The following is a 23,009-nucleotide window of genomic DNA, read 5'->3' as shown; positions in this document are numbered from 1 at the left end:
AACTCGGCGAGGAACAGTGATTGCTACCCAAACCCATGGCCAGGATCCTATCCCCAAGGCTCACAAGGTCGAAAGAGAGACGTGACCTTCACAAGTAGTCCTCTAGACCCCCGCCCCCATGCACACTGTGGCATGCATATGCATGCACACACAGAACAATACATAAAGGTAAAAAAATACACTTCAAAAACTTGTCAAATGTATGTCTCCTATGTATGAGCATGAGACCTTGCTGAGAAGAAGTCATGTATGAGCACTGGGCAAGAGACCCTCTTGACCTTTGAGACTGGTGAAGTACAACAGGAAAGGTGACATTCTAGTAGAATTGTTGTAAGCTATGATGTATCCTCAGGTAAAGTGAAAGAAAAGCCAATGGAAAGGTTATAAATGAGCCCCATGTCAATACATGAAAAAAACATAGACTGAAATAAAATGACAAGAAAGACAGTCTACTGTCTAAGTCAAGAGAAGCAGGTCAAAGAGGTGGGTGGCTTGCTGGCTTGACAAGGGATTCTATAATTCTGCTTGGCTATGGGGAAAATCTCATCACACAGAAGAAAACAGACACAAAATCCATGATTTGGCAGGGGATAGTCAGGCGGTGGGGGAGGCATGATGCTAATTGATCTTGTAGGTGGCCACAGACACAGCACTTGGTCAGGGTGGTTTTGAACACATGCCACTCTTGCTATGGCAGGGCAGAGTCATGACACAAAATCCTGACAGGTGCTGATTTGGGCTTTCCACAATCCAGGATGTTATTTTATACAGTAATAGCTGAACTCTCAGGACCTAGAAAGAATCAAGAGCTGTAGGGCTGAGGAATTAACTTTTTAGGTACCTGGTGACAGCATGATTAGGTATCAGACAAATGACATGGACAGCCACTTCTGAGACTCCCCTTCCTACATCAGCATTAAACAGCAGAGGCAGGAGCCTGCCCAGAGGTGGGCTCAAAGTAGAGTCAACAGAAGCTAATATTTAGATGAATAACGCCATAAGGAGCTGCTGGTCCTAGCAGTGATCACAAACTACAACCCCCTACTGCCACCTCCCAGAAAGAAAAGAGAAAAACTATTAAAACCCCATGAACATGAGAACCACACTATATGATTTATTTACGCTTAATTTACAGATGTGTTCATTTATCCATTTATTAGTATTTTTTTTTCTTGCTCCACATAGTGTTGAAGTAAAATCAGCTTTCAGAGAGAATTACTCATGCAGTGGGCGTGAAACAGTTTAAGGAGTATGGATGATGGATCTGAAACAAGCTGGAGCCATAATCAGCACCATGGTGGTGGACAGCTCCCTGCCTGGGCCTTTGCTTACAGAGTTTCTTATTTAACACTGATGCCCTCATCTGTAAATTGAGTTAATTAGTCTTTTCCGAGTCTACATTTTTATGTTGATGACTCTGAAGGCTCTCAGAGGACTCAAACTGGCTAACCAAAAGTCCTGAGCACTTCATTGGTGATCAATAAAAGACAGTGGTTTTCAAATGGGTATAATTAAGAAACTTCCGTATTCAATAAGCTATTTGTAAAAGTGTGTACTGCTGTAACAAGTGGCCCCTGGACAAACACACATAATGAAAGGTAGAGGAGAGTCCCACAGAATGAGGGATGAAAAAGGTATTGGATAACAGATCAAGACTGAAAGTTTCCTTGAGGCATGGGGGTAGAAAAACGACATGGAAGAGAAAGTGATGTTTATACTCCAGCATTATTTAAAAGAGTTAGTCTTCAGGGTTCACAGCTGGCAACATTCATTAGAAGTCATCAGCACAGCTATCTAATTAAAGTGTTCCAGAATGCCGTACGAGTGGGACATTAAATGACTGTGGCAAACAAAATTAGCCCCAACCCCAATTTTTCCTCTGTGTACAACATCTATCAAGTTAACAAAACTACTTGATAATAGCTCAGGGTTTTTTCGCAGTAGAAAAACTCAAGAAATATTATTTTGATTTGTTGAGGGATCAAAGCATTAAAACAATATATTTCATTACAGTTATACATTAAACAGCTTCTTCTCATGTGTATGACCCAAAGAAACAGAAATTGATGAGCATATAGATAGATGCTTCCTACTTAGAGGGTCTGGCTACTATGAAGAAACTGTGACTTCAATATTTCCTAATACCAAAATCCTGATAGGTATGTGGGCATCGCCCAAGGCCTTTGAAGGGCTGCTGTAACTAATGTTCCCACCATTAGCAAAAGAGCTTTACTCCGTTTGAACACTGGGAGAATTATTCACCTTGAAAAGAAGAATGAAACACATCATTTACACTCCTTCGCCCTGAATTTTAAAGAGGCTTCCTATTATTCAAAACTGAGGATAAATGAGTTTCCATAGAGCAGGTGAGCCCTACTGGAAAGGGGTCTGCCCTTAGTTTGATTTCTGTGGCTGTGATAAAAGACTCTGACAAGAAGCAACTTGGAGAGGAAAGGGTTTATCTACCTTATACTTTCAGGCCACGGACAATTACTGGGGGCTATCAGAGCAGGAACTCAAAACAGGAGCCTGAAGAGAGGATGGCTTGCTATTCCACCTAACATTCCCTCTGACCCGGGAATTCATTCACAGTCAAGGTAGAGCAACAACCACAGAGAAGGCTGCTTGTGAGCTGGCTCTTACCCAGGCTTGTTCCTCCACTCCTGCTTACCTAGCTTTCTTCTGTAGCTCAAGACCACTTGAGGAGAGATGGTGCTGCCCAGAGTGAACTGGACACTCCTGAATCAATTAATAAACAAGATAATCCTCCATAAACAGGGCCGCAGGCCAGTCTGATGTAGGCACCTCCTGACTCAAGGCTTTCCTCTCAATTGACTTTAGGTTATCTCAAGTTAACAATTGTAGCCGGCTAGGACAGGGGGTTAAAAGGAAAGAGGAAGTGTAAGATGGCCAGGGTTTGAGAGAATGGCTACCTTCCTACTCCGGCTCACAGCAAAAGTCTAGCCACCAAGAAAGCAATAGACAAAGCCTGCCAAGGAATAACAGGTCGATAAAAAGATCATCCACCAGGGTATTAAAACACTACCAAGAACCAAGACTTGCTACTATTCTACACAGATACCTTCAAATGTCACACATCCAATCTCAAAGTCCCCTCTAAAATTAACTACACACACACACACACACACACACACACACACACACAAGGAAAGGCAGGTGGCAAGCTGTAAAATGAAACCTGTCAATCGCCTAGGCCATTGTAAGTGTGGGAAAATGAAGAGACTAGGTCTGGAAAAACAAGGAAACTGTTCCATGTTCATCAGAACAAGCTTCCCCATGGTCTAGGATCCAGGAGAGCAAGCATCTGTGGACAAGGAGAAAGTTCCAAAGGGAACCTCCCATCCCTTAAAGGTTCGCTGTAAGTACAGGGAGTGCTTATGACTAGTCTACATGGTGATGCTAGTCAGGGGGACTCACTTTACCCCAATTCTATACCATCAATGTAAAAGAATTTTGAGGGCCTAGATTCTACACTATATAACTAACATAAGAAAAACTATATACAAAAGTACAATAATTATATACAATATATACAAGTAATAAATACCTAATCAATGTCTAGTCCGTTTGTATTTGACAAATTCAGAGAAAATAATTCCATTATCTATCCTATTTTGGTAAGTCCAAAGTGTACCTAATTCACTTTCTATCCTAACTAGTCTTCAACTATAACTAACTAACTAATCTTCAGCTATAACTAATCTTCAACTCCCTCAGAGACTCAAGAAGGAAATAATATTACCTAACAAAAATAAAAACAGGAAGTGCATGCAAGCAACTTCCAAAAAATTTGTGAGTTGACAGAAACAGCCAGCTGCTTGGACAGTCACCTGAGGTTTCTCCACAGTGTTGGGGCATCATCTTTAGCCTGTAGGCTTAGTGTATCTGACAGACTCATTTGTGAAGTAGGATGTACACAAGGTCAACAGTTCAACCTCATATTGGGTGAGAGCAGTCCATGTACCAGAAACACCTGAATTCCACTAGTGTCATGCCATGATTCAGGATTTTAAATTCTGGAAATTGTTGACAGTTTTTGAATTCAGCTGTCCATTCTTCTTGGCTGTGTATATATGTTCTGATGTCTAATTTAATTACACCGGAACTTCTCATTTCTATAATAGGATTTAAGCTTTAACTTTCCCAGCATTCATTAGATATGTGGGCAACAACATAATCACATGGGAACAAAGCCACAAATGCACAAATTATGAGATGTCGACCTTCCTTCTCTTTGTATCTTGCTTTGAAAATCTGCTCGCTCCACACCACGGATGATATCCACGAGTCATCATTCTGCGCAGCACATAATCCGTTTAGCCAGCTTTCAAGTAGGCAAGTCACATCGGAGACCAGGCTCGGAAGCCATTACCACCCATTCATTGGCTCTCATGCACAGCATGCTAATGAGTCCAAGGCCCTTCACCTCAGCATAGAAGCAAACACAGGACATCCAAGGCAGATGGACCGGGGATGGAAGGAGGATGCCAGCCTACGGACTAGACCAAGGATAGATCCTCAGTCAGGAACAAGGTCATCCACTGAGTAACTGCTACCAGCACAAACATTGCAGAGACTTGGATTTGCTTCAGAGTCTGACCACGAGTTCACTATTGTTGGGCAATGGGGGCATAAGTATATATTCCAGCCTTCTCTCCACTCTTCCATATTCTGGCAATTTCCCCCTTTTTTTCCAATATAAAAGTATATTGAATCCAGAGGCAGATCCATCCTCTCACATGTGGCTTGACACCATGCACTCCTTGAACTAGAATAAAATACAACAGAAGGCTGGCCTCTGAGCAGAGGGCAGTCGACACTGTCCTCCGATGAGGCAGTTTCTTAGAGACTGGGGCCCAGCACAACTTTTTGTGCCAAATGACTCCTCTCCTGGTGCAGCCCAATGAACCCCCACTGGGTACATCTTCTCTTTCCCTGTCTGCAAATGGGAAAAGTGATGAGAGAAAGCAGAAACAGCCAGTGTGCCACCAGCCTGAGCCCACAGGAACCCTAGTCCAATGTAATAAGAGTGCGCGACTCACTGAGGTGAAGCAGGATTCTTGCAGCTGTGTGCTGCCTGGTTCTCACCTACATGCGTGCTGACCATAGGACTGGGCCAGACTTCAACTCTTGGGAACACAGCCCAACTGACTATCTGTGCAAACATGTCCCTTGCTCCCAAACACTCCAGACAATAAGACAGCACTCAGACATTTCCCACAAGATAACTCAGCTTAAGCCGGCACCGAGTACAATTCCCGACTGGCAGGAGGTGGAATCTGCACCCCCTTGAGAGTGTGAATCTATAAATATGGCCACCATTGTGAGTGTGGAACACATCTTCAAGACTGTTTGCACCTATATTTTCCCAGGGAACAATCTTAATTTGGGCCTAAACTGAATAATTTTCTTGTTCTCGGTGAAGTGGAGAACTGGGGACAATGTCTTTCATGGTGTGAGGCAACAGAGGCTGAAACGTAGCCTCTGCCCTGGAGCTCCCAGTGACCTCAAGGATTCCATCACTGGTCACTAGGAGTACCCCAAACACAGCAGTCCACAGGAGTGTAGCACGTTCCATAGCTCGGGCAGCAAAGCCAATTACTACAAAAGGGTAAGGACCCAGGAAAGACAAGAAAGCACGAACCACAGCTACCATATCTCATCCCAAAATGGCTTGACTTTAAATATTTATACAAATGTGGCATGGACTATTTTATAAAAGTAATGGCATCTTTGTGGGAACAGAGCAACCAGAGGAGTTCAGCTGTTCCTCTTTCCTGACAAGGAGAGAAGACAGCAGTTGGCTGCTCGAGAGACGGCCAGGGCCTGCAAATGAGAAAAATAGTCGCCTTCTAGGCTATCCCAAGCTCGACCCAAAGTCCATGCACAGGGGAATTTTCATAGTGGTCAAAGCATCCTAAAAGGCTCAGAGGCAGCCACTCAGTGTTCAGGATACATTTGGGAAGCTGATTATAACACAGATGACAGATGCTGATTGGCTGCAAGATGAGAAGCTCCAGACTGATTTTGTCTTGGCCTGGGGTCATTTTGGATTTATATAGGCTGGGTACAACTTGCTATGGGCATCAACATTCCTGGCAGTGGAGAGATAGCTCATTCAGTAAAGTGCTTGCTTTGCCAGCAATGAGGACCCAGCACCCACATAAAAAACTGGGCATGCTCACGTACACCTGTCAATCCCAGAACTGGGAAGACTGAGACAGGATGCTACCTGGGGTAGGGGTGGGGCAGTCAATGAACAATATAATGTAAGAAACAAGTTCCAAGTTCAGTGAGAGATGACTGTCTCAAAAACCAAGGTAGAGAGTGACAGAGGAAGGTATCTGATGTTGACCTCTGGCCTTTACACTCATGTCATATATACAGATTCATGTGTACATACACATACACACAGAGTCATAGTTAGGACATGATACTTAAAAAGATGGAGTATTTGAAAGGAAAATATTAACTCATTTATGAATTCAAGTCATTCATTTACATGCTGTCTGGTTCAAAAAGGATTCAATATAGTGTATAAAAAACAAGAGTGGAAATAAAATAGTGCAGCTAAATGGGAAGACATGTAGTCATCCAACAGCCAGGCTGAGATAGGCATGAGGCATGAGCAGCGGGGTCTCCTTCAAGCTTACTTGTAGCTGAAGAAAGAGGATAACCCTCAGGGGGATGGAGGATTTCCCTTGAAACAGATTCCCCAGGAGAAGTTCTGCTTTAAATGTTTTTCACTGAAGAGTGCACATTTAAGCTACTTATTCAGCTTGAGCCACATTGGCATGCACAAGTTTTGCAATAAAAATCTCAAAAGACAAGTAAATAAGGTCTTCCTCATGCCAAAACTCAGGGAAGGTCCAGGGCAGTTCATTGGTAATTTTCAGAGTGCCTGTCATTAACTGACCTTTGACATTTACTGACTGTGGAAAACAAGGAGCCATGGGGAGCAAAATGAAGCGACTCACATGGATGAAAACCCAAAGCAAGCAGATGAAGCCAGGCTGGGGGATGGGAGGGTCCTTAGGCAGGGGCTGCTTGATGGCTGGTGCTGGGGAGATGTTCCCTCAGCAGAAGAGCTTGCTATACAAGCATGGGGACCTGGTGAAATACCCCCAAACCTGCACTGAAAACCTGTGTCTAGTGGCATGTTGTTTTTGTTTTTGATCCCAGCCCTGGAAAAGCAGGAAAAAGTGGATCCCTCAGGCATGCTAACCAGCCAATCTAAACAAATCAGCAAGTTCTAGGCCAGCAAGAGAAGCTCATTGAAAAGACAAAGTGGACAGTATCATAATAAACAGCACCTGAGGTTGATCTTTGGCCTCCACACACATGTGTACATATGAATACACACACACACACACACACACACACACACACACACACACACACACACACACACACACGAGTCTGATGGTAAGTACCACAACAGAGGTTACTGCAAACATACAAACATTCATAAGCAAATATGGGTCAAAGTAATTCACCCTTGCCTTGGGTCCTGGCAACAGCTTTAGGCAGAATTCAATTCAAACCCACTAAGATGGTCCCAGAACTCCTGGGAATGATTAGAAATAGGTTCCCCTGGCCTCTGCACTGTGGTCTGGCAGGAATTTCTCCTTAACTTTTTTTTTTTTTTTTTTTTTTTTGGTTTTTCGAGACAGGGTTTCTCTGTGTAGCTTTGCGCCTTTTCCTGGAACTCACTTGGTAGCCCAGGCTGGCCTCGAACTCACAGAGATCCGCCTGCCTCTGCCTCCCGAGTGCTGGGATTAAAGGCGTGCGCCACCACCGCCCGGCCACTCCTTAACTTTTTAATGTACTTCTGGTCAGGGTAACATCTCAGAGCCTTTTTATGGCAAAATCTCTTTTGGTTCTAAAGACTTAATACTTTTGGAGGCAGGTTCTTGTTATGTAGCCCAAGCTGGTCTACAGTATACAACAATTCTCCTGCATCAGCTGCCTATGTACTGCAACATTTTTTATCTATATATCTAATTTAAAAATTCCTGTGAATATTCCTAAGATTATTCTTAAACTATAATTTCAGGATTCATGCATGAAGGACTTTAAATCTTTCCATCTCTGTTTCCTCTGCCAATTTTCAATATGGTTCTTTTGTACGTGTGCATGTTGATTTTTGCCAACTTTATGTAATTTTTGTGTGTTCGTTTGTTTTCAGAGTCTCTCACATAGCCTAGCATGGGCTTAAACTCACATGTAGCTAAGAATAACCTTGAACTCATGACGCTACTTCCTCTACCTGCCAAGGGATAAGCAGTATGCCATCACATCTGGCAAAATAATTTTATTATTCAATGTTGCTTGGAACTTTTTTTTTTCAATTTCAGTTAGTCCTAACATGCAGGCTCTTAAACTCTGAGACTGCAAGAATGGAGAGTGGGGAAAGGGTTACAGAGGAAAGGTCTATAATCCTTTATAATCCAAGTTACTCTGGGGACAGCCTCACCAGATAATGCTGTTCTGAGATGGCCAACAAGTCTCTAAGTTCAGTCACATAACAGGCAAACATAACTAGTTCCATATTACCTTCATTAATATAGTGCAGACTCAACTATATAGACAAGTGAGTTTGTATTCTGTATTACTCTGTCTCACCAAATTGTTGGTAGGTTAAAAATAAAGTTGTTTTCTGGACTGTTCACAAACAGGCTTGCCTGTATTTCATGGCTGAGCAGGGCTACCTTGACCTCTGTTGGATGTTTATGGTCATAAACATGCCAAGGACAGTGCTTTGAGCCTGCAGTCTGAGCACAGAAGCTGAGTTCTAGGCCAGCCTGGGCTGCATATTAAGACCCTCTCTCAGAAACCAAAAGGTACAACTCTAAGTGTGATGGAAGAATAAATACACAGATGAGAATATGACAGTGACCATAGCCCCCTGTGTATCAAGAACAGAATGATCATGTTGAGTTTTTCCCTTGCGGGGGGAAAAAGTTGTGAGCAAGCTTATGATATTTCTCAGTTTTCTTAAGTAAACCATGAATATTTGCTTAAAATGAATAAATTATGGAAAATATTTCTAAATGCAAATTAAAACACACTTGTCTTCATATGTTCTATTCAAAAGGCTAAATATGTGGGTGTAATGGTTGCTTTCCATTGTCAACCTGGTGGTCCAAAATCATCTGGGAAGGGAGTCTGGGTGTGGGAGGGGCTATCTCGATCAGGCTGGCCCATGGGCTGACCTCTCAGGTGTTGTCTTGATGACATTAATTAACGTGGGCAGGACCAAGCTGTGAGAGTGAGGGAAAGAGCCGAGCTCTCTCAGCCTGAGTTACTTGCTCTTTTCTTCTGGCTATGGATGCGATGCGGCCAGCTGCTTCAAACTCCGATGTCCCGACTTCCCTACCATGATGGACCATAACCTGGACCTCTGAACCCAGTATACCTCTCCTCCTTCAGCTGCTTTTGTCGGCATTTTACCACGGCAACAGGAAAGACACCAAGACAGTGAGTTCATTAACAAACGCGTTTTTATAAAGTGCGGGCATATGAAAATCAGTTTTCCTGTCTCACTTCTTGCTAAAGGTTATGAAGAGTGGAAAATTCTAGTTCACACATGTAATTATATAGAAAAGAATAGAAAAAATGAGGTATATTTTAATTTTTAAATGTATCATATATTTTTCTATTGAGAAAGGGACATATTTTATATATATCTGAACATTTTAAGGAATACTATAACTTGTAAACTTAAGAAACAAAAACAGGAACTTTTGAGATAGAAGCGAAGAAAGTTACAGCTACACATACAAAGGTATTTTGGTTCACAAAGATTCAAAAGGAGGAGTTTTTTGGATGAAAAGGATTTTTTAATGAAAACATAAGCCTTTTTCTACAAAGGTAGAATGGCTGGACTGCTCCACAGAGGGAGGCAGGGAAGAATGACAGGGGAAAAAGATTTAATCACACGGCAGGAAGTCTAGGGAAGGCCAAGTGGTGGGGGAGCACACCTGTACAGCCAGCACTCAGGAGGCAGGGGCAGGAGGATCTCTGTGAGTTCTATGCCAGCCTGGTCTACAGAGTGAGATCCAGGACAGCCAGGGCTACATAGAGAGACTGCCTCAAAAAATAAACAGAAAGAAGGAAAAAAAAAGCCTTAGGAAGTCTTATTAAGTTTGTGAAAATGGAATCATATAAAAGGGAATTACTGTGGCATCAGGGTAATTATAATTTATTTAAAACACATACACATATTGTAAAAATTAAACATTGACAAACTGACAAAAAAAAATCTAGCTGGGTGGTGGTGGCACATGCCTTTAATCCCAGCACTTGGGAGGCAGAGGCAGGTGGGTCTCTATGAGTTTGAGGCCAGCCTGGTCTACAAAGCGAGTTCCAGGAAAGGTGCAAAGCTACACAGAGAAACCCTGTCTCAAAAAAAAAAAAAAATCCAGTTCTGAGTATTTAAACCAACAAGTTTCCTTGACATAGATCTGCCCAAAGATTGTGTTTTATCAAGATGATTTCCAGTATCTCTATTATACTTTTCACAAAAACATGGATTGCCACCGCCACCGCCACTGCCACCCCCACACCCACCCCTCAGAGACATAAAGTGTTTCTCTGTGTAACAGCCCTGGCTGTCCTGGAACTCACTCTGTAGACCAGGCTGTCCTGGAACTCAGGGATCCACCTGTCTCTGCCTCCCGAGTCTTGGGAATAAAGGCGTGCACCATCAGGCCTGGGTAAGACATGGAATCTTAAGGAAGTTTATAAGTGGCTATTGCTGCTGCTGTGCTGTTCTGTGGTAATGGCTGGTTGGTTGGTTGGCTTTGTTTGGTTTTCGTTAGTTAGTTAGTTAGTTAGTTAGTTAAGTTAGTTAGTTAGTTGGGGGGGCTTCACACTCACTATCATCCAGACTATCATCCTAGAATGGCAATATCTGGATGTGGAATGTCAGTCCTTATGCCTCAGCCTCCAGAGTGGTAGGATTTCAGGTATAAGCAAGAATGGAGGCTTATTAAGTATATATTTGTTTTAAAGTCTTTTGAGTGATTATTTTAGAACTCTGGCTAAATAAATGACTATTACTTTCCCATGATGCTTGATATTTATTTTTAATGCAAATGTTCTAAAGATCATATAAAATTTATAAAAGCCTGAAGGTCCTAGTGTGAGGCTGTCAGTCATGACCATTATCTTAAAATGATATGTGCAATAAAAATAACTAAACCATGTCAATTGCCAAACTCTCATCAAACTTTAAACTACAAATATTATATCTTTTTTCAACCATAGTTTTGATTCCTCTTTGAAACATTTAGAACCAGATTCAGTGGAGGGGTAGAGGTGGCGGGACCTCTAATACAACTTTCTGGGAACAATAAGCTATATAATTCACAACTAGTTTTTCTTTGACTATCTTTGGTTAAAATTAATATAATCCGAAAGGTAGACATTATGTTTCCTAGTTCTGGCAGACTTTGTTTTGTATTTTCCACTAACTCTGTACCTGTTATGTGTCACCATTCTGAAGAAGTGCCACTGTCCTGAAAAGATAACCCAGCCATGTCCCATGCTTCCACTACAGGCAGGCTGAAGGTAACCATGGATTCCAGGGAAGACACACTGAGACCTACTCCAGTTTGGCCTCTTTCTGGCTCAAGTGTGACTGATGTGAACACGACCCTGACTCTCCATCACTAGTCACTGTTGCCTTGATATGGTTGAGATGAGTAACTAGGATGTCCACCCCAGCAGCGACAGATAATCAAAGTCTAAATACATCGATCAACAACATTGGGGGGGAGGGGAGTGAGGAGGAGGTGAACCTTTTTAGAATCAAAATGGAATCTATTGTGTGAATTCAAACCAAAAACAAGTAAATCAAACCAGAAAGGAAGGAAGGAGGTGTTTATACACAAGACTGCCTCACGGTGGGTGACTGGGATGGAAAACTGCCATAGCCAGGGGCCAGCAAAACTTCACACAGAAGTACTTCATAAACACATTTCCACACTTGTCATCAGTCAGCAATGAAGTCACTAGTGCTACTCACTGTAGCCAAGGGCCACTTTTTTTCCAAATACCTCCTGTGATTCCCTTAGTATTTGTGTTTAAGCATTCACCTCTTTGAACACACACACACACACACACACACACACACACACACACACACACCACTTAGAGTAGAGCATACAGTCCTCCTGCTGTGCTCTGAAATTCCCAAATAAATTTCACAATCCAGAGGGGGAGGCTATCTCTGTTCGGTTGGCAACAAGCATTCATTCAGGGAAGATATTGCTGATGAGCATTTGGTGGTGATTGGGGGATCCATGCTGTGTGAGTGGGGTGTTATAAGTCTAGGAATACAGGGCTGGTGTGGGGACTAGAGAATGAGTCACAGAGGGATGAGGGGTAAGAAGGGCCTTTGGGGGTCTGAGGGCAAGTGTTAACTGTCAACTTGACGGGACCTAGGAGACAATCCTCCAGGCACACCTGTGAGGTGAAGATTAGGTTAAATGAGGTGGGAAGACCCACACTGAAGGTGGGCAGCACAGTTCTCTGGACTCAGGTCCTAGATTACATAAAGGGGAGAAAATGAGCTATGTACCAGGACTCACTCACCTCTGCTTCCTGACTGTGGATGCAACGTGACCAACTGCCTTGAGCTCTCCACCAGGGAGGACTGTATCCTTGACCTGTGCATTAAGACGAACCCTTTCTCATCTAAGTCGCTTTTGTTAAGATATTTTATCTCAGCAACAAGAAAAGGGGTGCCAGGTACCTGTGTGAGTGGTGGGAGAGACAGAGAAATGTGCGTGGAGTATGTGGGAGTGTGGAGATACTAAAGGGAGAATGCATACATATATGGGAAAGGTGTTGGCACATCTCTATTTTATTATTATTATTTATTTATTTTATTTTTTATTTTTTTATTTTTTGGTTTTTCATGACAGGGTTTCTCCATGTAGTTTTGGTGCCTGCCCTCAATCTTGCTCTGTAGACCAGGCTGGCCTCAAACTCACAGAGATCTGCCTGGCTCTGCCTCCCTACTGCTGGGATTAAAGATGTGTGCCACCCTGCCCGGCTGGCACATTTCTCTAATAATGAACCTAATAAGACTTAAATATAATTTGGGACAGGGATGTATTTGCTATGGCTTCGGTTGTAGTTACCATGGGAACACCTGCTTGCAATGTCCCCAGTGGTCACCTTCTTAGCAACTTTCTATGGGCCCCATGGCATCCTGTAGCTTCTGAAGACACCTACGCAATCACACCATTCAAGACTCAGTCCTTGAGTGAATGCCTGAATTATGGAAATCAGAACTAAGTGTTCAATTTAGATCATGTGATTCAAGTCCTAGACAACAGGACTTTTATAAATGAAATAAAAGGATTCTGCCCCAGAGATTAGTGTGAGGGAAAGAGTTTCAGAAAGCCACCCACATTTGCTCTCACCCTTTTTCGGGCAAGGGGGTGGAGATGAAGGATAGACATCCCCCCCTCCTCCATACAAGTACACATTCCAGTACATTCTTAAGAGTAAAACCAAAAAAGACAAACGCAGCAAAGACACCCAGCGGCACAGTGGCCCAGCCAGGTGCACTGAGCTCCTGGTCAGATCCAGCAGGACTAACTCAGGGGGCACTTTCCATCCAGGGCTGCCCCATCACCAAAACAGCCCAAGGAAAAGAAGAAACAGTGCTGTGCCTGGGGACAGAAGGAAAAGAACAGAGCCGCTAAATGTCTGGTCACAAACAGAAAAGAATAAATCTGTGTTACAATAGACAGGCTGTCACCCACTAGACCTCAAGTCAGCTCCGATAAATGAGGGCGGTGAGAGATTATGCAAAGGTTTTGCACTTTCAATAAAACTGCTTGGCAGGTGTAAAATATTAATTCAATCTGTCCGAATAGAGAATGATTAACCAAAAGGATGGAGAAGCTAATGAAGAGGAATAGAAGGTTCCATGGGATGCAGGAGTCCTTAGGGCCCGCCTGACTCTGAACAGGAATGGAGGAAGCCCTGTCAAAAACCAGGAGTTAAAACAGGATAGAGCCATTACTTCTAAATTTACAGAAAACTAGATATTTTTCCCCCATGCAATCATCTCAAGGATGTAAGTGATTGCCTCCCCAGGACAGACAATGGCCCATTTTACGAGCTACAATGTATGCTGATTATACAGGGCTCTGATGCGCTCCCAAATTACAAACTCACTTTCACCTCCACTCTCAATGGCCTGTTACCTATACCGTGGGACAGCTGCCATTCTCTTGAAAGGGCTGAGCCCTGCCCAGAGCAACCAAGCTGTTTTAATTGCGAGCCACCTCTCCTCCTTAGGGCCGACGAAGAGAACGGACTGAACAATCAGACGATTTCCTAATTCCCGGGGATCCACTCACCGTGCTGTGTGAAGAGGTCACTATGAACAATCTCAATCAAGCAGTAGAGTTTCTGGACAGTCAGCAAGCCCGCAGGGACGTTCAGGATGAATTCCGTGAACATTTTGCTACGAGGAGAAACGCAAGTGACATGGTTCAGAAGCATGGCCAGCCCCCGCACAACCCACACCGTCCCAAGGTGGTGCAGAATCACCGGGGTAGGAAACAGCCCTAAAATGTCAAGACCAGGTTTGCTAGAGGCCTTTACAAAATCCAGGTCCGAATCTTATCCTAGGAATCTGTGTTGTAAAACATTGGTTCTTACTACAGAGTGAGTGGCTACAATTCAAATTACATACAATGGTAAGTGCTGGTAAGAGTGTAAAGAAATTAGATCCTTCGGGCTTTATGGGTAGGAAAGGAAAGGGGTGTGGCCACTTGAGAATTTCCTGAAAATGGAAAAACACATTACCCTGTGTTCAATATACACATGTATACAAAATTTTTAAGCACTCAAGAAAGGAGAAACTTCCCAAAAATCTTTCTTTTTTTTTTTTTTTTTGGTTTTTCAAGACAGGGTTTCTCTGTGTAGCTTTGCGCCTTTCCTGGAACTCGCTTTGGAGCCCAGGCTGGCCTCGAACTCACAGAGATCCACCCGCCTCTGCCTCCCGAGTACTGGGATTAAAGGCGTGCGCCACCACCGCCTGGCTGCCCAAAAATCTTATTAGCATATTCTACAAGGGTAAAAAAACGGCACAATCAGCTAGGGTGTGTTATCAAAACGACCAAGCAGGCATTGAATCCGAGGCACTCAGCAGCTTAGTTACCAAGGACAAGCAAATTTAGGCTAACATCAAACCAATACTCTAGCATCATCACAGAGGCTAACTGACTGATGCATGAACATTGTTTTGTGAAGCCTGCTTTGTACGAGGAGAGATGCACGTTGTAGCCAAAATAAATGGTGGGCCAGCATGGGAAGGTATGCCATGAAAGTCACTACTAATTACGTAATTATAGAAGACATTATACCAGGAAAACAAGGTGCCTTCAGTTTAGAAGCTGACTGTAAAGAAAGAATGCTTACTTGAAAAGTGTGTTTGTGCACGTGTGTGCATGTGTGTGTGTGTGTGTGTGTGTGTGTGTGTGTGTGTGTGTGTGATTTTAATGTCATTTGCAAAACTTGGTATAGAAGGCATTAATGAGGCACATTGAGGCACTGAGCAGAGAGTGAAGGCAGGCAGCCCAGGGGAAACAGGTCTTCGGCAGAGTTCCAAATACATGCCACAACTGCCAGTCACAAGCAGGGTTGGTGTCCCTCCACTGGACATGGCTCTGGCTCCCACCAGACAACTTTCTCCACTTTCTCTCACTGTCTCCAGGCCTGTGCATCTCAAACGTCTACTGGAATCCCTTGAGGGTTAATGGAAACCAGACACTAGGCAACCATGTCTAACTAAGAAGATTCAGGAAGAGCTTGGGATTTGGCTTCTCATAATTACTGGAGCCATGGGTGCTGCTGGTCCAGGGACCATCCTTTTTAAAACCATGCTCCTAGAAAAGGACTTTGCAGAGACACAGCTGAGCAAACCAACATCTGGATCACATAGGTTTCTCTTTCTTCACTTGGAGCCTGCTAAGCTAGAACCCGAATGTCAGGGTCCTGGAAGCAGAAAATAAGTGTGTCCCTGTTGGACACTAAATCTCAGGCAAATCAGAGAGAGTGCTGTCCAGGAGCCCCCTTGCCCTTCAATTTCAAGACATTAATGGCTTAGGGTGGATATAAAGTGAAGGAAAGATGACCCCTCAGGGACAAATGTCCTCACACAGATATTTGGAGGGTCTGGTCAGCACAAATGATGCCATTTCCTGCACATGGTTCATTGTGTCAAACCTCAAACAAACATAAAGCAGAGATGGACCGGGCTGCCGGGGCTCACACGTGGGATCAAAGGCTAAACGTCCATCAAAGAACTTGTCAGAAAGCCACAGGATCTGCAGCTTATGCAACAAAGAAGACTGAAAGGGGCATAACCCAAGAAGGGAAAAGCTGGTCCCTAGACTAATATTCCACTCTGAATGATCAGTGGCCACCTCCTCAGAGGGTTCCCTGCCATGATGGGCTATACCTTGAACGGTGAGCCATAAAAAACACTTTCTCCCTCATGTTGTTTTTGTCAGGGTGTTTTATCACAGAACAGCCAGACAAACTAAGACAACCTTGGGCCATAGTCCCATTGTAGTGTAAACCATTTTCCAACAACAACAACAAAATAGTGGCTGTTGGCAGGTAAAGCCCTCTCTACAAAAAGGCAAATCAGCCGCATCCATTCCACCCAATCCAGGGCATTGACCTCTGTAGGGATGAGGCAGCCTATAGCATGCTCCAAACTGAATGCTCTAACAAAAAGCTGCACATGGCAAACATCTGTTTTCAGGACAATTACCTGAGCTCCTTGGGATCAAACACCAACTTCACATCATTGACGATCGTCGGCAAGTACTTCAGGGCTGCCCCCTGCAAACCAGAAAGAGGGAGGTTGAGCATAATTAAGGCACGCAAATCTTAGCACAATCTTGTAATTTTGATAAAGATCCACAGAAGAACTGAGAGGAGAAAGATTGCTTCCAGAGGAGGCTTAACCACAATGACAAATGAACAAAACCACCTCTTATGGGCATTTCTTTTGTGTCCACAGGCTTAAGAGGGCAGAGAGATTGTAAGAGTCACAGAACAGGGAGTCTGCTGTGAGATTGTGCCTCAAAAAATGTCAGAAGCTAAACCCATGAAGTCTTACTAACATGGCTACCTGAACAAGGACAACACCAATATGCATACCAATACCAATATGGATGGGGAAAGCTCATGGGTCTTCAATCCTCGACAAAGAACCACTGGCAACTAATGAATATAGAGTGGAAGAAATAGTCTTCCTTAGGAAGAGCATGCCAACTAATTATCCAAAACCAAATGATCAGCCCTCTAAACATATATACAAGTAACATTATAGGGCCAAAGAGGGGAAGGTGACATTAGTGAACACCAATAAGCAATGCTTGTAAAACTAAGTGAGTTGAGCAGAAATAGTCATCTCCTTTAACTGAATCAATGCCTCAAATAACAAAATGAACACCAATCACCTAGAAAAATACCCTTTTACCAAATCCACTGTGGCACACAGAGGCAGTTCTATTCTACCCCAAAGATGTCTTCCTGCTGTCTGTGTCCTTTAGTGAAAGACCATGTTGATCTTTACTCAGTCACCTCCAGCTTTCACCTCTGTGTCTTCCAGCTTCTTAAACTACAGGCAGGCACTCCATCTGGGTCCTCACACACAAACATGGAGGGCTTGAGAAGTCAGGCCACAGTCAAGGTTTGGGGAACATACAGGACCCCAAACTTGGTTCAAAATCAAGTATGCAGTATGCCTGAGTGTTTCGTGTCTGCCCACACCACACCTCACTGCAGCAGCCCTGGCTCTGCACACACAGCACGCCCACTGGGCACTGAGCATGCTATCACACCACACATGGGCAAGGAGCTCTGCCCCACCCCCAGACCTGCAGTTCAGATCCCGAACACTATATGTTAATGAATCACAGTATTCTTACCATAATAACATTTTCTGCCTTTAAAGAAGTAACAGTGGCTTGATTTACAGGAAGGAGAGACTTGTGAAATTTCCCTACTATCGCTCTTCAGCATGCATCTCATTAGCATATCCTTGGAATATTGAGATATACAAACAAGCATGTGTGTATCATTAATATGCACATTTGCTCTTCTCTTTGATGAGTAGTAAAATTCTATGCATATCCAATCATTGTTTTTAAATACATTTTGAATGATGCATCCTCAGTACTTACTGATCTGGATATTCCCATATACCTGGAGTCACGTAAACATTTCCCAGGTGAAAGAGAGTTATGAGCACAAAGAAGTGAAGAACCCCTGTTCTAGAAAGCCCAGCACCTCACAGACGGAGAGCAGAGATCAAGTCTATTACCTGCCATTCTCCATGCCAAGACCTGTCCACTCAGGTATTTACTGAAAATTTTAAATTAGTACACACAATACTAGGTTTCATTACAGCACTTTCAAACAAACTTTATTTTTATTAATTCTCTTCCCCATTTCTCTCCCGCCCCCCTGACTGGTGCCCCCTCTGCTGGCTCCATAGTCTCCTCAACTCCCTTCTGTCACTTGTTTGAAATCTCCTCATTCCTCTTTTCTGCAGGCTCCTCAGTAGTTTCATAGCATTCGTCTGTACACACACACACACACACACACACACACACACACACACACACACACATTATAAGCTGGGATCCCCATAGACAGAGAACATTCAATATTTGTGTTTTTGACTCTGGGTCATCTCACTTAATATATTTTTCATATCTATTCATTTTCTTGCAATGTTCATGATTTTATTTTTTCTCTATTACTGAATAAAATTCAACTGGGTATACAAACCACAATTTCATTATCCATTCATCTGTTGATGGCTCGTTCCATTTCCTTGTTATTGTGATAAATTAAACAAGCAAAAAACTGCCAATCAACAAAACTGCCAGTCAACAAATGGGCTAATGAAATGAAAAGACTGTTTTCAAAAGAAGATAAATGAATGCCCAATATGTATTTTTTTTTAATGTGCAGCATCCTTAGCCATCAGAGAAATGAGAATTAAAGCTACTTTGAGTTCCATCTCACCCCAGTCAGAATGGTTGTCATAAAAAAAGAGACAATGCTGGTGAGGATGCAGAGAAAGAAAGGCCCTCATTCACTGTTGAGAGGAGTGTGAAAGAGCAGTCGTTACGGAAACCAGTATGAAGTTTTGTCCAGAAGTTCAAAGCAAAGGGGAGCTAGAAAGACAGCTTAGTGGCGTCATGGCACTTGCTACCAAACTTGATGACCTGCGTCCAACCCTTAGGAGCCACATGATAGGACAGAACTAACTCCTGGAAGTTGTACTCTGACTTCCACACATACTCCCTGGCATGTGTGCACCCCCTACAACACACACACACACACACACACACACACACACACACACACATACACACACTAAACAAATAAATAAATAGGTAGATAGGTAAATAGATAAATAAATAAATGTAATTAAAACTTTTTTAATAGCAATACCATATGACCCAACTGTAGTACTCCTGAGCATACACCCAAGGAGCACACTCCACCACAGAGACATCTCTAATTCTGTCAGGATTCCTATGTGGATGGAAGTGAGAGGTATCAGAGGAAGAGAGTGACAATCCAGGCATTAGTGATTTCGGCCTTATTCACAGAAAGCACTGAACAGTAGAAATACAAGTGAATCCAGGGGAAGCGGGAGACCCTACCCCTCAGCTATACCATGCTGGGAAAAGTTCCTGAGCATCAGTGTTGTGATCTGGCTTTGTCACATTCTGTCTGTGACTCTAAGTAGCACATGTGCCACACAGTGTCCTGCTTCTGATGCAATGCCATCTGACTCATGTCAATTCCTTCAAGGAACTACAGGGAAGCTCAAATCAAATGGAAAAGAGAGAAAACTGGCACTTGGAGTGCCAGAAACCATGATGGAATCAGTGTTTTCCTCCCCCAAACAAGCAGAACTCACTCTCAGAGTATCTCCCTGAGCATACATGGTCAAGGGAGTTGTAACAAAAGCACCAGTTCTCCAAAAGCATCACCAAATGAATTCATTCCAGATCCACACATGATACCAAGGTAAACTTATAAATGCATCATTGGTCTTAAATGAAAAACTTAGAACTATGAAACCTTTAAAAGAAGATGTTTATAACTTTGGACCAAGCTAAGATTTCTCACACACAATAATAACTGCACAGACTATAAAAGAAAACACTCAAAACAAAGAGCCACATCTCTGAAAGGCACAGTTTGGATAACAAAGCAGGAGTCATACACAGGGAGAAGTTAGCTATGAATCTCTATCTGGAAGATTCATATCCAGCATGTTCAAAGAGCTCAGAAACTCAATAAGAAATAACACACTGTACTTTAAAAAAAAATGCAAAAGACTGGAAGAGACACTTCTCTGAGGGAAGATGGACAGTTGAAAAATGAGCACTCGCAAAGATGCTTAGCACCAGACAGACATGGTAGTGCACATCTGTAATCCCAGAACCTGGAAGTTGAAGGTAGATGGGTCAGGAGTTCAAGGTCATTGGCAAGATCAAGGCCAGCTGGAGGAAAGAAATAAAGAGGGACAGAGAAAGAGAAGGGGAGGGGGAGAAGGGAGAGAGAGGAGAGGAGGAGGGGGGAGTAAGAGAAGAAGAAGGGAGGAGTGGAGAAGTGGAGGGAAGGGGAAGGAAGAGGAGAGAGATTTCAACACCACTACTCATCAGGAGCATGCAAAGCAAAACCGCAGGGAGGCACCACTCCATCTTGTAGAATTGCTAAAAGAGAACCAAAGTGTTCAGCAATGTGCCTGTGCTGCTAGTCGGGGGGGGGGGGGGGGGGGGGGGGGGGGGGGGCAGAGATAGCAAAGCAAGGTCAGACACAATCTTGGCAGCTTGTTGCAGTGAGACAGAAAGAAGAATATGCCCATCAAGTGCACCCCTAGATGTTAGAATTAGAGAAACCCTGCATGTGATCAGGTCGGGCACCCTTACTGCTAATCAATTAAAAACAAAATAAGTGACCAAAAAGTAAAAAGTCCCTTAAGCGATGAAGCCATACCATGAAGTCCCAAGGAGCATTGAGAGTACCAAACCACAGTTGCACACACGCAGATGAATCCCAGATGCACTGGGCTAAGCCGGGGGGGATCCAGAAGGTCACACAGACTATGACTACATTTTAAACATTCTGGAAAAGTCAAAATATCATGGAGCAGGTGAAAGTGAGGGGGGAATCTTCTGCCAAAGAGGGTGGAGGAAAGTCACAGTGGCTGGCGCCCTTCCATGTGCCTGCATTTTGGCTTTGTAGAAAGTGCCAGAACTGTCTGGCATTAAGATTAGACGCTGAGAGAAGCCAGTTGGCAGAAAAATAGAAACCCCACCACACAGAGGGCGACATGTAATAGAAAAAATATGAGCCCCTTACAAATGTCCCAGTCTGGCCCATGCAGGAGGCTTTCGCCTTAATTTTCAAAACCATTAGAAAACCAAAAAAGAAAGAAAGAAAGAAAGAAAGAAAGAAAGAAAGAAAGGAAGGAAGGAAGGAAGGAAGGAAGGAAGGAAGGAAGGAAGGAAGAAAGCAGCCCATATTTAGAATGAAAGCATATGGGGGCAGAGGTGGGGTGCTGAGAATGGATCTGCACTCAGGTGTGGAAGGCTTCAGCAGCCAGATTCAAGTCACATGACTAGAATCTTAATCTACACAATGCCAACATCCTGGCCCAATTGATACACTAAATGGTCACAACCTCTAGGGGGAGCCCTTGAGCGGGCTGCCACAGATGGGAAAGGGAAGTGCAGAGCTGTCTTGGAGTACAGGTAAAAGGCCAGGTTTAGCAATGATGAGATTGGTAGGTGGAGACAACTAGATCCCCAGAACCTTGCTAGCTAGGTAGAACTAACTACCCTAGTCTACCTGGAGAAATTCCAGACCATCTAGAAGTCTTGTCTCAGGCAAAAAGTGAAAGACACCTGAGGAATAACTCTGAGGTTGTCCTCTGACCTCCGCACACATACCATACATGTGAGTACACATACAATCATGAAAACACACAGGGCTGATGAGCACCTTGTCCCCTAACTCTCCCTCATACATTTCGGGTGCCTGTTGTTCTTTGCAGGCATTAGTACTGCCTTTCAACACCAAACAGATCCAGGGTTTCCAATTAGTAACCCTGGGCTGCTACTGAAAAAAAGCGCTAAATAGAAATCATTTCTTTCTGGTTTCAAATGTTCTGCTTCAACTCCCTCAGACTTGGTGTGGAAAACTAGAAAGTATTTATGGTGACATTTAATAATGAGTATCTGCAAAGGCTGGCTGCTTGGTCTTTTAAAGTGTCTCATTTAGTTTGTGGACGTCCAGAGGGGAAGGTGTAGATAGGCTCGGCACATTTTATACTGAACCCAACAAAGTATTCAGCTGCCAGCAGCAACTCCATAAACAGCACCTCACAAGGATACAGCAGACAGCCATGAACCAGACAGGGCTTTATGAGCCACCGTCCCCAAGCAGCCTTAAGCCACCCAGCTCACTGTTCAGCAGGACAGTCAGAATGGCAAGTCAGAGACAGGGTCCCGGTAGGCTTCCCCAGTGAGGTTCTCTCCGGCCTCCTCACCCAAGGACGTCCTAGGGATGTGCACAGAAGTCAGTGCCTGCTGAGCAGAGCCTCAGAGGCCAGTGATCTCACAAAGCCCATTAGCCCAGAACGCAGTTCATCAGACTAAGCATGGCAGACCTCCTATCTTACAAGAAAAACGGTTTAAGGAGAAGAGAGTTAGACCACAAATCGGAATTGCTGTGACATGAGGCCTCTGCTTATGTGACCATCCTCGGGACCCTGCAGCCGCCTCTTGGGGGGGGGCGGTCCCCTCTACCTATGGGCTCTGGGATCTCATCACCTTTCACCCCTGACATGCATGCCCCCTTTCTTCTGAGCTTCACACCTGCCCAAGGGCTTCTGGGCTTCGGATGCCTTC

The 23,009-nt window shown here is 43.7% G+C and overlaps 1 protein-coding gene across 2 annotated transcripts in view; it reads right to left on the bottom strand.

Moving 5' to 3' along the window:
- Dock1 (dedicator of cytokinesis 1) overlaps window positions 1-23,009 on the bottom strand; it is a 516,862-nt gene that overhangs the window by 316,565 nt on the left and 177,288 nt on the right. For both annotated transcript variants that reach the window (XM_015995837.3, XM_006976933.4), the window contains exons 24-25: window positions 16,832-16,902; window positions 14,406-14,512 (exon numbers count right to left, since the gene is read on the bottom strand). In XM_015995837.3, coding sequence (XP_015851323.1) covers window positions 14,406-14,512; window positions 16,832-16,902 — 178 coding nt within the window. The remainder of the gene's footprint in view (window positions 1-14,405; window positions 14,513-16,831; window positions 16,903-23,009) is intronic.

Source organism: Peromyscus maniculatus, chromosome 1, assembly GCF_049852395.1.
Source record: "Peromyscus maniculatus bairdii isolate BWxNUB_F1_BW_parent chromosome 1, HU_Pman_BW_mat_3.1, whole genome shotgun sequence".
NCBI classification, from domain to species: Eukaryota; Metazoa; Chordata; class Mammalia; order Rodentia; family Cricetidae; genus Peromyscus; species Peromyscus maniculatus.
This window is presented reverse-complemented; position numbering and strand designations above follow the sequence as displayed.